At 44.9% G+C, this 17,053-nt stretch overlaps 1 protein-coding gene across 1 annotated transcript in view; it reads right to left on the reverse strand.

Moving 5' to 3' along the window:
* The window catches only part of gse1b (Gse1 coiled-coil protein b), a 152,129-nt gene that overhangs the window by 21,267 nt on the left and 113,809 nt on the right, over window positions 1-17,053 (reverse strand). Inside the window, exon 3 of the mRNA XM_047580644.1 lies at window positions 1,717-1,914. Coding sequence (XP_047436600.1) covers window positions 1,717-1,914 — 198 coding nt within the window. The remainder of the gene's footprint in view (window positions 1-1,716; window positions 1,915-17,053) is intronic.

Consider the following 17,053-nt stretch of genomic DNA (forward strand, 5'->3'; position numbering starts at 1 on the left):
CAGGACACTGAGTCATGGCACCTCGTATATACTGCACCACTCAGCCCAAAGCATCAACCAGAGGGCAAGAGAAAGACAAAGGGAGGTTGAGTCAAAAGGTAATGAAAGGACAGCAGGCTGGAGCATGCAAAGAAATCACGGAGCTTACACAGTCGCAAAGACAACCGTGCGTATGAGCGGCGGTGTTTGGGTGTGTTGCCTATAAATACAGGCTGAGCAGACAGAAAAGTGACTTGGAGTTCCCGGGGCCTCACGTCTCTCTGCCCACCCTGGAGCCGGCGCTCTTAACACAGGCAGTTGCCCCTTACGCCTGACGGCTGACTCACCAACACATCACTACTCCAACCAGGCGGTACAGTCAGAGGGCCTCAAATATAACAATGGGGCTTTTTGTGTGCTTCATAAAAAGGTGGCGGAGCTTCATAAGATAGGATCTAGTGTCTGTTTGCATGACGAAGACACAGACAGGAAATCTCTTCTTTGACACATTGTGATTACAAATAGAGCAGCTCACACTTATTCTCACCTCGCTACACAATGAGACGTAAAAAAAGCAGAAATATTAAAAATCTGGACAAAGAGAAGACTGTCCTTGTGCTGTTTAGCTGCAACTGACAAAACGGCACATGCCTCAGATAAGACAGAAAAAAAATCCAATAAAAAAAGGGAGTCCACAATAACATGAAAAGACAGGACAGGCCTCTGGAAGTAGTGGTTGTACAGAGATAGAGAAAGTAATAGGGCTGACATGATCGGGATGAAGGATGAATGGAGATGATGGGGAGAAGGACTGAGAGGGAGGAGAGGAGATGTTGGTATCTGAGCTCTCTCTCTCTTTCTCTCTGTAATAAATCATCTGCAGGGTTGTGGGTCCCAGACTGCTATGGGCTGGGGAGCGAGGTGTCCAGGGACAGCCAGGAAGGAGGGGACCAACTGATTTAAGAGCCAGAGCAAGGGTGGACAGCTGGGGTAGCTGGGCCTCTCTGCAGCCAAGGCACAGAGCCACACATCCACACACAAACATACAACGACTTCACAATGAGAATTTTCCTACGGAGGTTCTCCTGCACTGATTCTGCTTTGTAAGCTTGTTTGTGTGTTTATATATAGATGCTTAAGAGACACACATAAGCGCTGGTAAGTACTTGTACATGAATATGTGTCCTGGAGACCAGGCTAGCATTTACTAAACATAAAGGAAAGATGAGAGTAAGAAACTCGCAAAATCAGCAGTTCAAAAACATTTACATGGATCTTTGAACAATCATGTTTTAGGAATAGTTCAGAAGGCCAAAATATAAGGTTAAGAACTGGAGACTCAACCACCTAGTGCTTATTTCATATACATACCGCCCCAGAAGTTCTGAGAGATGGGGATTTTGTTGGATGTTTCATGTGGGTAGCCACTGACAAAGAGGTATGAATGATGAGGAACTGGAGAGCCAAGATATACACACTGACAAGCTCACCCAAGCGTACATGGACACACACACAGCACATTAAGTGGGTCAGCTAGAGTAGCTCCTTTTCATAGTAGTATCTCCAGGGATACTAACTAATTCAATTCTGCGTGAGTATCACTTCATTGCTATTAGCCATTCTCTGTTGCTATACATACAGTACTGATCTTTGAGTCGACATGTATGCACACAGAGCTCAAATCAACTGTGAAGTCCAAATGCTGAAATGCGTCACATCCATGTTGCGTGGCTTTACCTCGAGGTTCTTCAGCCTGTTTTGCCAGTTTACGGAGGGCTGCAGCAAATCCAGAATGAGCTGACTGAGCAGCTGGACTTCCATTGGCTACGATGGAGCCGTTCAGAGGTGACGGGGTAAGGGGGCTGACCGTCGCCGTGGTACGGGTCGCCGTGGAGATCATTCCTAACGATGGTGACTTTGGCTCATGGCTCATGCCTATGAATGGAAAGAAAAGGGAGGACATCCGGGAAGTATTAATAATCAATACTGCATTAAACTGAAAGAACGAGAAATAAATAAAAAATATTCCTGTCCAAACACAAACACATGTATTGAAATAAATGTGCAAGGACAAACACAAACTTAAGTGGACTAAATAGTCACATAGTTGTTTTACTGACACACAGACACTCTGGATATCTGGACGTGACAGCTGGGGAGGATGCAGATTGGTAGAGGGGCTTTGGTTGTGTGGCTTAGGGTCAGAGGTGAGAGGCTAGGAGGGCAGGTCACCCTCCCTCTGCTCAAAGAGCCGGAGTTGACTGCGTGTCTGCCAGAGGTCCATGGTCATTCAATTTACACAACAGCTCTACTGAGCATGCCCCAACATTACCATGGTGATACAGGTAATTTCTTAGTGGCATTATGTTATAGTGTAATTAACAGATTCGGTGTTAAACATCCTTACTGCTCCCTGCTAAAATGTAACAAATTAGCAACTCACTGGCTCCCTCACGGTACCATCATTTAAGAAAAACTATCTCACTTATGTTGTTAATGTTGTGCCAAAGTGCTACAAGAACCTTTCTCCGTTATAGGGTATGATTAAGTAAGAGGAAAAACTGATGATTTGAAAAAGACCAAAAGCTAGACAATATCTGAATTTTGTCAATTTTGAAAGATGTTTTTATTTTTATAGTTAAGGGTCGTTGCGAGGGTAGAAAATGTGAGGAAGGCTGAAACGGCTGTCCCTTTCCTTCCTGTGCATGTGTGTGTGTTGAAAAGTGACACCATGTTGACAGACCCTCGGTCAGTGGAATCCCTAAATGCCAGAGCGGAGTCTGATAGCCTGACGTGCTCAAGCAAAACCGACACACGCACGCACGCTCACACACACACACACACACACACACACACACACACACACACACACACACACACACACTGAGGGTGGCTCAGAGGACAGTGTGAGTTCAGACTAGTGATGTTTCTGTTTGGCACAAGCATTAACGGTTACACACGCGCGCTGGAGATTGTTCAGGATCCTCCTTAAATCAACATTCAAAGTAAACTTCCAGCTCAGAGACGTATATGATAAAATAATGCTGAAATTAGAGCTGCTTACTAATGGTGTATCAATAGCACAATTAGATGAGTAGAAGTTATATCTGGGTTTACCCCAGAGGCTGAGAGGGCTATAAAAAGATCATGTTCCCTCCTGAGAGCAGAGTAGAGGCACGGCTCCATGTGCGTTTGAGTGGACACATACAGAAGCAAGTCATGCTTAAGGGAGTGAATAGCATTCCCAACACCTCCTGAGCTGTCCTGCATGTAGCCTCCCAGCTACCCAGTGCACTTTGAATGACCCCGGCAAACAATTAATAATGGAATCGACAATGACGACGATGGAACAACCCACACAGCACCAGCGATAGACCGGCAAACGGGAAAGCACACACCAAGTACACTCTCAGTCCGATAACGTTACTTTGTTGAGACAATAGTGTTTTGCTCTTCCTTCCACTTCCAGCGAAAGTAAAACAAAAAAAGTCAGAGAAGACGAGAAAGTTTTTAGAAAACTAAAACACGACAGAGGCTGGCCACGGCGTATTTTCAGACCGTATCAACCGCACAAATAAAACCACAATACAAACAGAAACGCATGCGAGCAACGCCGTGAGACAGGCAAGCGTGTAGCCTGACAAATCCACAGAGGCACACATCCGGAGGTCTGGTAGCGGTTCGCAACCCCCCTCCCCTCCTCAGAGATTAAAAGCATGGCTGAAGCTCCTTACTGCACAAAGGAGTGGAGTCGCCTGGATCCCCCATGGCTGCATCTTCACGTAGAGCCCAGCCCAGTTCACACCGGCAGCGACGGACAGGACACACACCATCTTCCTACTCCCCTCTCCCTCTCTCTCTCTCTGTCTCTCTCTCTCTCGCGCTCTCCTTCTATCGACCTCCTCTTGCCGGTCCACCCTCTCCCTCCCTGCCTGCCTCCCTGCCTTCCTGTTTCTCGCACTGCAGCTCACAAAGACCGTTTAGAGCTTATCTAACAAAGCAACACACCACACATGCTGCCTATCTCTCTCCCCTCCTTGCTGGAGCTCGCTCTCAAAGTGAGAAAACAGAAATTCTTAGGCTAGCAGCTGCTGCGATGTCACATGACCTCATCCACCCTTTCCCTCCCTCCCACCCCCCCACCCCCCTTACACTCTCCCTCACTCCTCCTCCCCTTCCCCTCTCAACCTATAATTCCTCAGCCATTTGTAGATAACAGACACAGGCATGCATGCTCTGCCAAGGCGAACTGGAGGAGGGGGAGGGGAGAGGAGGAGGAACAGAGGAGGGTGCTCAGCCCTTCACCACATATGACCCCATTGGTGGGGAGCATCAGGCAGCGTGTATGAATACGTGTGTGTGCATAAACAGGGGGTTGGGGCGGGTTAACATATGAGGCGGACAGAAAAGCGGCTTCTTAAAAAATAAAGAAAACAGCAAAGAGAAAGTGGAGATGATGAGCATGCCCTGGCTTGTGTTAAGCCTTGCAGCAAAAGAGAGAGAATCTCGTCAAATCTGTCTCTTTTCAATTTACTTTGTTCTCACAGTTGTTCTTTCACAATAGAAATGTGGCGTTAAAAATTAAAACCGGAAATGAAAGAAATGAATCCTTCCTAAATCAACTTCACCACAAACATGAAGTCATACAAAGAAGGCAACTTACATTCACACACGCCCGCATGGCTACACACTGATAACAACCCCTTGTAAATCTACTATATTTGTCGGTGCGGAGAAAATGAAGGCGAAACAGTGGTCGCGTAGCCACGGGTGGAGGGCTCAGGGAAAGGGTAAAAGCGTGGGTTTGACTTCCCCTCTGTCTGTCCTGCTGTCATTGCAGGGGTGTGAATGAGTTGGTTCTTTAGTCATTTCCTCCTTCCGTCATTTGCTGCTTTTCTCAGAACAGCGGAGGAGCAAATAAGCAAGAACGATGACAGGGAGTAAAGCCACACAGTGGCCAGCACAGTGCCAAAGGCCACCTCTTGAAAAAGCTCCTTTCTATTCATAAAGACACGGTCGGTTTCCCTTGAGAAAACAAAAGCCTGCTAAACTCTTTAAGTCTCTCTGAATGTCTTCCACCCCTTTCCTGTCTAACATAATCACCCAGCCAGTTTTAGAGAATAGTGTCTCTCTGCGGTCTGCATTGAGATCTGTCTGAAGACACTTGAAGCAACCACAACAACAAATCATATCATACAAGGTTGAGGTGCTGTATGCACTAACATAGATTTCTCATAGATTAGCCTTCCTCTTCTGGTACTAAGAGGCAGAACCATAACTCACGGGGAATCCCTTTGGCCTCAGGAGAAACAATTTCCCTGGTTCAAGTCTAGCTTTGTTGCATGTCACCCCAATCTCTCTGCACTCATTTCCTGTCAACCTTCCATTTCCCATGTCTAGTAAAGTACACAAAACATACGACTGAGGTGCAGCTCCATGAGAAACCAGTAAGAACCAGAAGCACTGGTAGAGGGAGTCACCGAAAAAGAATTAGCAATGGAATGTTCCTAATTAATTACCATATTAAGAATAGCATGGATAAACGCAAACATGCACACTAGGCTAGTGTAAATCCATGAAAGTATTATATTTATGTGGGTGGACATAGTCTAACAAGAGTTTTTCCTGCTCAATGTTTCCCCATTTCTTTGTAAACAATCCAGCAATCGGAGGCTGTATTTTCAGACTAAGTAATGATGAATACCATGATCTCAGCAAGCCCCGGTTGACTCATGACTTATGAATTTCCAGATAAGTGTGGCTATCTCCACCTTAAACCATGACTCTGTTGCAATTCACTTAGTATTTGAGGCAGTCTCTCCAAACATCCAGCAGATGGCATCGCCTCACAGTTAATCGTGGCAATCGTCTGTCAGGGAAACCACATACAGTATGTCACAGCTTTTAAATCCAAAGATGCTCGAAGGAAAAATAGATTTATATGACATTGTTGAAAATCATACAAAGACAAAACAAATGGCTGAATCCACATTTGAGCTTAAGAACCTTTAACCAATGTACTTGGGAATTTTTAAAATGTGAATAAATTACATTTTTTTTTTGGTATTGCATTGAACATTTCTGCTGACACCCCAAGGGTTAAAGGAGTCTGCTACACACCAAGCTTCCTGATGCAATTAACCCTTTGAATGCCGTTAGACCCCGAGGGAAAACAAACAAAGCCCTGGGAAAAAAAAAAGAATGTAGATTACAACAAGCCACATACAAGCACGATCCCACCCATGCGCACACACACACAAGCTTGCACACACACAGAACAGATTGACTGCTAAATGGCATACAGTAAACACACAGTTTTAACACCCAGCTGGGAGAAAAGCCGATCACTAACTCCCATAGTCAAACAAACACACTGACACACAAGCACCGGCACACACACACACACACACACACACACACAGTTCCACCCTTTTGCTAGTTGGAATGCAGATTACTCTCTCTCACACACACATGCGCACACACACACGTATAAAGTAAATCCTCTTGGCTCCTGTATGCCCCGGCCAGTGGAGAGATAATGCAGAGGCAGCTCTAGCGAGTGGTTAATCTTTAACCAGGAAGGGATTTGCCTATCAGCTTGTTAAAACTAGCGGTGCAGTGCTGCCGGCCCATCTATCTGATCCAGTGACCGACCTGACTTGACCAAGTCCTAAGCAGCCTGGACTGAAAGAAAACTGCCCACAACTGCTGTGTGTATCCATGGGTTACTGCACTGGGGCAGCAGACGCATCTTTTGTAGAGGTTTGACAAAGCACAATTTAATCACATTTAACAGAGTGTCTGCCCTCACATGGCCAATAAATATGTCACGCTCATAAACTGGTTGGATCGACATGTGTGCCGGGTTCTGCTTCGTTCTGGAGCTCCAGTGTTAACAGTCTCTGTTGTTTGGTGTTTTGTTCCACTCCTGTTTTTACTTTCTTGTAACAAATAGCCTGATCATAGTTTTTTTTTTTTGATAATATTGTCTTTGTTGTACTATCAGAGCTCTATCAGCTTTTACAAAACAAATATTTACTGCCGACTCACATTAAACCATTTTCATCTGCTGCCGTGAAGCTTATATTAGAGGCTTACCACATAAAATTCATCATATGGGCTTTTTTTAGGTTTTAATAGTACAGAGAGGAAATGTGTGGGGCTGCGGTGAACTTGTTTGTCAGAGAGCGTGGAGTAACATAACATTTACTGCAAATCTGTCATCAAGAAAAGCAGCACCTTTTACTATGTCACCTTATCATAAATAACTGGAAATGTTTTTCACTGCTCAGATTATGAACTCTGAGCCAAGTTGTTCAGCACAGTGAGGCAAAAAAACGGAGGCATCACTCAGTGGGAAAGCATACTTCAACCAGGGGGCACAGGTTGAACTATCCACCCTGCTGAAATGACTCACAGTAAGTAGCTCAGCCACTGATACAGGAGGGATTTAGAGTCAGCTTGATGAGTACATGTCATCATGAAAGGTTGACTGAAGTGCTTGCTGGCGCAAGATGTGCTGACAGGGGGATGGAATGGATGGCAGGGACAGCGGTCTAAGAAGTTCAGCATGAAAGCACATTCAGACTGAAGACAGAGAAGGGTGCCAAAAAACACCAGCGAAGCAGCAATGTGGATCAAACTAATTAGCAAAACAGGATGTGATGTGGGTATAATAGCCAGTACCACAGCCACATTATCACGTTCCTCAACCTAAAGTAGGCCTATAAATGACACCTACTTAAACAGTCTGCACGACAGCAGGAAGCATAATTGTGGCTGACAAAATCAACACTTGAGGTGATGTAGTGATTATAAATGGCACTCATGTACTGTATCCATGAGCTGCTGTTGAAGTTATGATTAAAGAATGTGGGATGATCTTCAAGCTGCACGGGCAGCTATTCCGTGAAAAAACAAACTCGGTTAATGCACGTCGAACAAGAGAACAGGGACACACTCTCAAGGGATGCGGCAAATGTTCATACGCACGAATACCAGGTAATAGGTTGTTAATGGTGCAAATAGATGTATATGATCTCATTCTTGAACTCACATAAACCTGAATATTAATACATACGCAGAGTATCCAGGAGTACAGCAGGATAAACCTGCTCTGGTAGTTCCAGGTTTGTTTAACTTTTGAGATGAGATGTCAGAGCAATCTACCCTCAGGCGCTACACAACGGATGTGTATGAGTACGTGTGTGTTTGCACAGGAACGCACACCTGCGAGTGCCATCTCTTTTACTTCGTACCAAAGACAAAACCCTGATATCAGAGAAATCCTGAAACAACAGCACTATGTCTATGGAGCAGCCGAATCAAAGGCACGAATTTCACTGGAGAAGGAGGGAAGGAAAAAATCGAGACGAAGATAGAGAAAGGAAGGAGGTGGCGGTGGTGGTTGGCTGCTGAGCGAGAGATCAATCAAGAAGCTGTAAGAGAGAGAGGCCTCCATTATGGAGCTACAGCGGAGAACAGAGTACGTCTCCCTCTGACCTGGCTTGCTCACTCTGTCCTCCACACAAAGAGAGACCCACACATCTCTGTGCAACAAGCAAAGAGAGCAGTCTTCCTGTCTCCTACCCTGTGTGCTGTTAAGTGATATAGTTGTGTGTGCGTGAGTGTGCATGTGCGCGCATACCTTATTATTCATTCCTCACCTCCTACCTCTCTTCCACCTACTCTGTTTTCACCCCCACCCCAACCTGCCTGCCAGCAGCTCGCAACAAAAACACGGAGATTTCAAAAGACCAGCCGGCATCTCTCTTCCTCTCTTCACCTTCTTCTCTTCAATCCTCCGATGCACACACGCACAGCCACAGAGAAGCCGTGTGTCTTGAGGGTAGGCACGAGCTAAGATGATTTTCTCTCCTCTCCTCCCTCCTGCATCCGACTCACCCACCCCAGCAGTGCCATTTCCTCTGTCTGTTAATTACATAGCGGCTGTGGTAGGGGCTGCTGGGGTTGTGGTTGTCTCTGTGTGTGCGTGCGTGTGTCTGAGTGCACGTGTGCATGTCATCTGGGGAGTGTGTAGTTGTGTTCTCTGAGACACCAGCGTGGGCGTATGACAGAACAGTCTGGTTACGCTTCGCAACACTGCTTAGAGAGTGTGAACACACACATGCAGAGACACACATTTACAGACACGCACACACACACACACACACACACACACACACACACACACACACACACAGTCAGTCCCACAAGCAAACACAAGAGCCTCCTGTCTGTGTCTCTGGCTCTTTGTGGTCCATGCCCCAGGAGTCAAGCTGCTGTCTGTACGACTGTGCCCTCTGCAGCCTCTTGCTGAGGGGGACACAGCCGTGCCCCTCCCCTGATGAGAAGGCCAGCTTCAGCCCCAGCCCAGCTGTTCGACCGAGAAACAACACTGACTCACCATAAACATCGGCGAGTCCTGTCGACGCTCTGTTTTAATCAACCTCACTGGTTACAGAGAGACAGGAAAAGGTGGTAGTGTGGCACTTTCCACAAAGGGAGGGGGAAATGACAGATGTTACAGGCTGTCACACACATGAACATGTCACCCAAAAGACTAGCCACAGAGCTTATCATTGGTTCTACACCTGTGTTGCTCGTCGTGCTCTTTGTGTACCTTTAGCCACATTAACGGCTACGTACACTCACACAAAGACTCGCAAATACGCAGACGGCCCACACGTCCCACAGACCTGGACAAATTATACTGTTCCGTACTGCAATTCTCTTAGGGCTCGGGGACATCACTGCACACAACATATTTCGGTTGTTATCATTATTCAGCTATCTCACTTCTCTCTTGATCTCCTGGCTACTGGCTTCCTTACGTAGACTCTCCACTTCATGCTCACTTTCTCTCTCTCTCTCTCTCTCTCTCTCTGTTTTATTCTCCTTTTCTCTCTGTGATGCACTCTGCTGGGTTGTGGTTGCCTAATTAGCACTGTGTGTGCTCTGCATGGGCCCTGACTCCCAAGCGGCTCCACAGCACACACAGGCAGACACACACACAAACATGTACACAGCACCCACTTGACTTTCCAAAGCAGGGTCTAGCTGCTGAGAGTCGCCCTGTTGTAATCTTGTAATTGGTATAATTGGCGTGTGTTCCTGCCCGTACATGCGTGTCCGAATGTGTGGATGGTGTGTGGTTTGATGAGTGAACCCTTTTCTCTCTTAGCAAGCAGGACTTAACTTGCTCTCGAAAGGGCCGCGTGCACATTTAGAATAGAGGAGGTTAATATTAACGACAGACCTGAGACCACACCTGCGGAGCTCTTCAATCTATGAAATGTTTTATGAATGGATCTGTGACACATTTGGACAACATCATTTCCAAAGATCACAATCAATTTTAGCACTAGCACTGCGTGAGAAGAGAAGAGAAGAGAAGAGGACCCCTTGACAGAGCAGAGCCATTAAGTAAATTATCTGACTATTTGATCAATAGACATACATGGCAGTGACTTATGCAAAAACTAAACAACAAAATGCAATTATTTCTCAGCTTTCAGCTTCGTGAATTTAAGGATTTGTTGCTCCTTTGTGTCATATTTAAACTGAATGCCTTCAGGCTTTCGACGTGGCCATTAACATTTAGTTTTTTAGAAATAATCAAAAGACTAATCTACACGTTGTGGCCACGTTTAAAAGACACATCCAGTATCCCCATGGAACAACTTAAAACAATCGCGTATGCATACATTCACAAGCTTCATTAACAATGTGTAAAACCCATGTGATAGTTTTCTTTTAGAATGAGACCCTCTTGTGTGTTGATGTCATATATATATTTACTGGATCATAGCACATAATATCAGTCAGCGGCAGCGCAAAGGAAAAAAAACATATGGCTGATGTGAAACTGAGATAAGAGGCGACACTTATGGAAGATGTGAAACCGAGACATAAACAGAAGCTCAAACACAAAAAGCCCAAAATGGAAACACTGAGTTATGCAAATGCCAGCCAGATAAAACAACTCTAGCTGGCAACTAGATTTTCTGTGAGAGCACGTTTAACACAACAACTGTGGCCTCCACCGACACAGGCATGCAACTTTGTCCACGAGCTGATTAGAATACTTGGCCACAAAACCCACTGCACTTCCTCAGGCACATATCTGACCTTGGTCTCATACACAAGGAGGCATGCTAACAACCAGACACATACAATATGACAGTCAGCTGATATAGTAGATATCTGAGAAAGAAACAGAGGAAGCGATAGAGGCGAACAGACAGACATGTTGAGGGGAGATGGAAGCAGACACAGATAGAGGCAAAAGGAGAGACGATGATGTGATAGCAAAAGAAAAGGCCTTTGTTGAAGAGTAGCCCTTAGCACAATGCTGGGTTATACTGCGAGAGTGTGACTGGGGAACGCACAAAGACAAGACAGATAGCCACACACTATTTGATTTGCGCTGAGGCGCACACACCAAGAAATACTTAATGAAAGGGGCTGTATTTGGTGAGGGCAACAGTCAAGTATGGTCAGCACTGAGCGTGTGTATGATTCGCTTATCTACTGCTCTCATGTTGCCTGTGTTGTGTTTGTTTGGCCAGTGCTTATCAGGCACGGGGGTATGACAACGACAGCGGCAAACATGAGCTGCACAAAGGTACACACGTACTGTATAATCTAAAGATCCTGAGATCTGAGTGGTGGTTTGGTCTGGTCAGTGTAGCAAGAATGACTTGTGTGAATGAAAAGGTTTTCATTTTTTTCTGTCGCCTTAGGCAATTCAACCCGTGCTGAAGCCTGAGAATACAAACATAACATTGTGAAAAGTTGCTGGTAGTTACTCAACTACTGAACACTGAGCTGTGTTGTCTGGCTGAAATCACACTGGATCGGAAACGAGCAGTATGACTCTGCCTAACTCAGCCGGAATCTATAATGACTCACCTTAATGGTATAAAGATGCAATGGCTGCAGTGGTGTTTGGCAAATCAAATGCAGAAGAATTATGATAGTAACAAACTGCTGAAACAACAATACAACGGTACAATCGAGCTAAGTCAAAGAAAATAGAAAAGGTTATTAGTTAAGAAGTGTAAGAACCTGTTCAACCATAGGCGAAACTGGAGAAACTCCCATTTATGTATCCAATAAGAGCCGTGGTGTAAATCCTGTGAGAAAATACCTGTTGACATCTGCTCGCCACAACCATACGAATGCACACATACAGATAGTTAAGACAGTGAATGAGAAATAGGTCAGTGCATATTAACAATACTTCCACAAAGTTCGTTAAATACTGAAAAGAAGAACCAGGGTACAAGGTATGTACTTTTACCATTGTTACAGCTAATCTCTAAAGTCTAAATGAAGAGCGCAAGAAAAGTCAGATTATGTAAAGTGGTTCATGACAAGGGCTTGGCATACAAGATGTAACAATTTGGGCCAACGGCAACAGGTGTATAAGAAACTGTGCAATTATGTGTTCACTTTAATGGTAATCAGCCCTGGTTTTCATCGCCTGCAGCCATCCTCGTCTACTATACGGGATCAGGCCCTGTTTTGTGTAGTTTATTTTTTCTGATGGACAATTATTTGTCTGTAAATTGTCACGAGGAGTGCGAATGTGTGCCATGGTGTGTCACAAGTCCTTAACATACGTGAAAGCACGAGTCACTCACTTAATACTAGAAAATATTCTTTAAAGTCAACACTGGGCGACACCGAGGCATGTTTCTCGACAGAGTTTACAAGCTTACAGAGCAGGTTTGGCTGGCTCTCACACACAAAGCAAACACACACACACACACACACACACACACAGAGATAACCGGCTTTATCAGTGAAATATGGAGCAAAAAGTGCAAGACACGAGAACAAAAGTCATCAGCCACAGGAAGTTTTTGGTTCTCTGACTGTCTATCCTACCACATCTTCCTCTGTGAAACTGTCTGTCGGACAGGTTCTCCACGCAGCATCCAGTTGGCCTTCCCCACGGATAAATACTTTATGACCTGTTTGTTCAGCCGTCCTCACTGTCATCACACTCACAGCTAAACTTCACTTCAGTTTTTTTTAAACACCCAGTAGGGGATTCTTAAGATGCCCACACATCGTCTGACTCCACCTCGAAGGAGACGCCATCAGACAGGATATAACACCACTGAGTCTAAAACATGGCCAGAGTCGGTTCTAGCTGGAGGACAGAGGAACACAGATCAAGAGAGAGCGGCAGAGGGAAGGCAGAGAAAGAAAGAATGATGGCAGAAAGGATGGAGACACAGTGGCCGAGGAAAACCTTAATTTCCTAAACAATGTGCTGTGGTTTTCTCTTCCAACACACAGTCAAACCACACAGAAACTCTGCCCTGACACACAAAGAGAACGGCACATGAAGCCACATTTTCATACCACCTTAGGACATTGTTGTAATGCTAGTCAAAGCCAAGCCTCGCCCAGTCAAACACATCCCATTCTCTCTAATAGGGAAGTATGTAAACCCATGCAAAGGCCTCTTTACAGTCTGTGCTATTCAAAGCTATCAATGTAGGCTGTTGATAAGAAAATGCAAAGTGGGTCACCTTTAACTCCAGGCTCCTTGTGTAAACAGTACAGGGAGCTGCTTGGGACTCTCCTAATCACTCTCTAAACAGAGCCAGGTGCTGTTGCCACAGACAAACTGTCACCAACACTCTGCTCAACACAGCTGCTGTCTAGCCCCCAGACACTCACAGCACTGCAGGCTACCGCAGCATGACAAACAGCAGAACGACACCTGAAAACGTGCCAAGCTAGTGTAAGCACTATGGCAGAGTAGAGGTTCAGCAACTTTTAAATGGGAGATTAAAAGAGAAAAATTGGGCACCTCTGAGCAAGATTTGCCCGAGTAATCCCACATTCTTATCATGCGCAGAACTATCAGACACATGTAAGTCTGTGACAAGGGAGGATAAACCCAACTTAAGTCAGCCAACTAACTTCTGAGGACGGGGTGTGTCCTGTTTCTTAGTTTGGTAGATAAGACCTCAAAAAGACTTTATTTTCATAAAACTTAGCAAGCAGAGGTTTTGCAAATCACACTCACAGAGACCTAGTTGATTCAGAAAGTAATCGTCAGTATTGGCAGGTGTTTGTTTGCTTAATCGTCGAGGTCACACAAAGTGGGTTTCTGCAGGGAACAAACTAAAGCACACAGAAAAGTTGTATTATGGTTTACAATATGTTGACACTTTACTATTTTTACTACTTAATGACTGCATATAAGGCACATTATGCCAATGCTCAAGGTTCAATACCTTCACTATCGGCTTTTGCGTGCAGATGGCTTTACTCATAAAGAGGTCTGTCTGAATAAACAATCAAAACAAACAAATAAAACTGCTCAATAATGACAAAAGGGCTGCAGACAACTGTCCCGACTGCATAAGTACTGCTCCAATTATCATCCAGCTTAGGTGCATCACACACCCAGTATCTAAAATGTGCTGAGTAAAAGGTGATGCTGAGGTTGAAGATGTTCAGTCTGCATCTCACATTCTTCTTCTGGCCTCTAGAAAGCAACTATGAACCAAGTCAAATTGGATCGCACCTTCCATCTCTTGTCTCAGTGACTGATCTGGATCAAGAGGTTTCCTGACATTCTCGATGTTCTCTCTGGTCCACCGATTTAGTGCCGCCTTATTACTTCGGTTTACTACGTAGGGGGAAACAGTAGAATTAAACTAAGAGATATTCAAATAAAAACGCTAATCATTTTTTTGCATTGGCTAAACTACTGCTTGGGCCTATATTTTAAGCACAACACTTGTCATCTCAATAAAATACCATGGAGCTCATTGAGAAAAAAAAGAAAGCTAAGATTAGAATCGGTTCTCTTTCTCCTACTAATTGAAGGGTTCAGCATCCAGACAAGACAACAACTATTCTATTATGATTTAAATAAAATAACATCATTTACATCAGTATACAATTTGTGGTAAAGAATGGTTAAGAAAAAGTATGCTCAATGCAGATGGTCAGAGATCAGTCTGTGACAGCAGTTTAATGTGGAGAGACTAACAGTCAGTTTGAGCGTGCATTTATGAGAGTGATTTCCTATATGAAAGTGGTATTAGTGCAGTGGTGACACTGACTGCTGAGGTGCTAGCTGAAACCTCAGTCTGACCTGACCGGAAGATAAATCATAAAAGCACTCATTCAGGGCACATAGCCTTGACTTAATCTGGATCAAGATATTTACCAAACACACATAGTGAATGACGACTAACAGATATGTACCACGTACAAATCTGTTTTCATTCATTGAGTGCAATGAAAATGCAGAAAATGTTGACACATGTTAATGGCAAGTATTCTTTTTCAAATCCCTGCATTGCCACCAACTCTGACACCCCAGGAACAGACACACAGCTCCCAGAATAATAAAAAAAAATATTGTTAAAACTATACTGTATGGAATAAATGCTCATTTATAATCAAGTAAACAGGATTAAAAAAAAACATCTGAATTTTTTTTTTTTTTTTACTGTGAGAGGTGAAACTTGAACCGCACATATGGTGTCGTTGACAAGCAAAACAGAACAACATTTACTATTGTCTTTCACTGTCAACTGAGGGAAATAAAGGTGTAGCCTAATTAATTTTTAATGACCCTGAAGTGTATTTTTCTGTACCTCGCCCCGCTGTGATACTAACTAACTCTTGTGTGAGAACCCGGGTTGTAAGTTATAACAAGAAAAGTGAATTACACACCACGGAATTGTGACAAAAAAAAATGACAGCGCGCGGTAATGTTACGTGAAATGACCCATCTCCAGCACCAGTCAGCAGGGGGACAGCCTCACAATAAAAACCAGAAGGCTCCAATTCCCTGCTCTTGCAGTTATGGCTAACCTTATCAGCGGCAGCTAAAACACACAGCAAGGCTCCTTCTGGCTGCAGATAAACTCAACCCGCTGCACGGTGTGTTCGGTAAAGCCTGTTGCTCCACCGCTGTGTTTGCGGAGCGCGTTTTAAAGCCGAGGTGTGTGACGAGCGTGATGAGCGGCGCGTCTGTTTGTGTGTGCGCTGCGCTCCCCGCAGAAGCAGCTGCTGCGCGCGCCTGTACTTCAAAAGAAGTGAAGGAGCGCGTGGGAAGTGATTCAACACGGTCCACCTGCCGCGCGCACGCGCACACTTACGTGCAGGGTCACGTGTTACACCCGAGAGCACCAAATGGTCAAAATGTTACAATTTCGACAGAGACAATGTTGGTTTGAAAGACATGCTCCCCTACACAGAAGGAGCAACCCAGACCAGACAATGATTTTAAAGGAGCCAGTCTGACTGGAGACGGCGAATTAGCAAGCAAGTAAAGCCAACAATACAGCTTTACAAAGGCTAAAGGGTCTACGGTGAGCGTAAATGGCAGAAACCCTCTGGGCAGTGTTTTACATAATAATCACAACAGAGCACCCGTAACAATGTTACAACAAGTTAATTTGAGGGGGTGGGGGTCGTCTGCTATTCTTATCAGAGCTTCGGGGTAATCTGCATATTAAACACACGATTATATGAGAACTACTCGTTGCAAAACGACAAATAAATTGGAGGTGATTTAAAAGCGAAAATCACCACCTGAACGCACCGGAGGTGGCGGCTTCTTCTGTTTCAGTTCCACCGACTCTCTTCTTTTCTTTCACACGTTAACACATACACACACATACACATACACACTCACTCACTCACTCACACTCACACACATACACAGACACACACGGGCTCGGCACCGAGAAAAAAAATAGCACCCGTTTCCTCGATATAGTAATGACTTCCTCAACAAAACCCCGCCGTATGCTCGCTCGGTTACTACACAAACGACCTCCGGGTTTGAAAACATAACTACAGATTTATACACGTTCACTCACCGCAAACAAGTAGGGGTTATTCCAGTGTTTGTAAATTAGTAAATTTCTCCCTCCGTTAGCGGTGAAGGCGCGGATCCATCCCCCCGTCGAGAACAGAGACTCTGCACTTTTGTTGTCACGCAGGAAGCTCCGACGCCTAGCGAGGCCACAGGGACGGAGCAGAGCAGAGCAGAGCAGAGCGCCGGGGAGAGGAGCACAGAGAC

This window comes from Mugil cephalus, chromosome 3, assembly GCF_022458985.1.
Source record: "Mugil cephalus isolate CIBA_MC_2020 chromosome 3, CIBA_Mcephalus_1.1, whole genome shotgun sequence".
Lineage (NCBI taxonomy): Eukaryota > Metazoa > Chordata > Actinopteri > Mugiliformes > Mugilidae > Mugil > Mugil cephalus.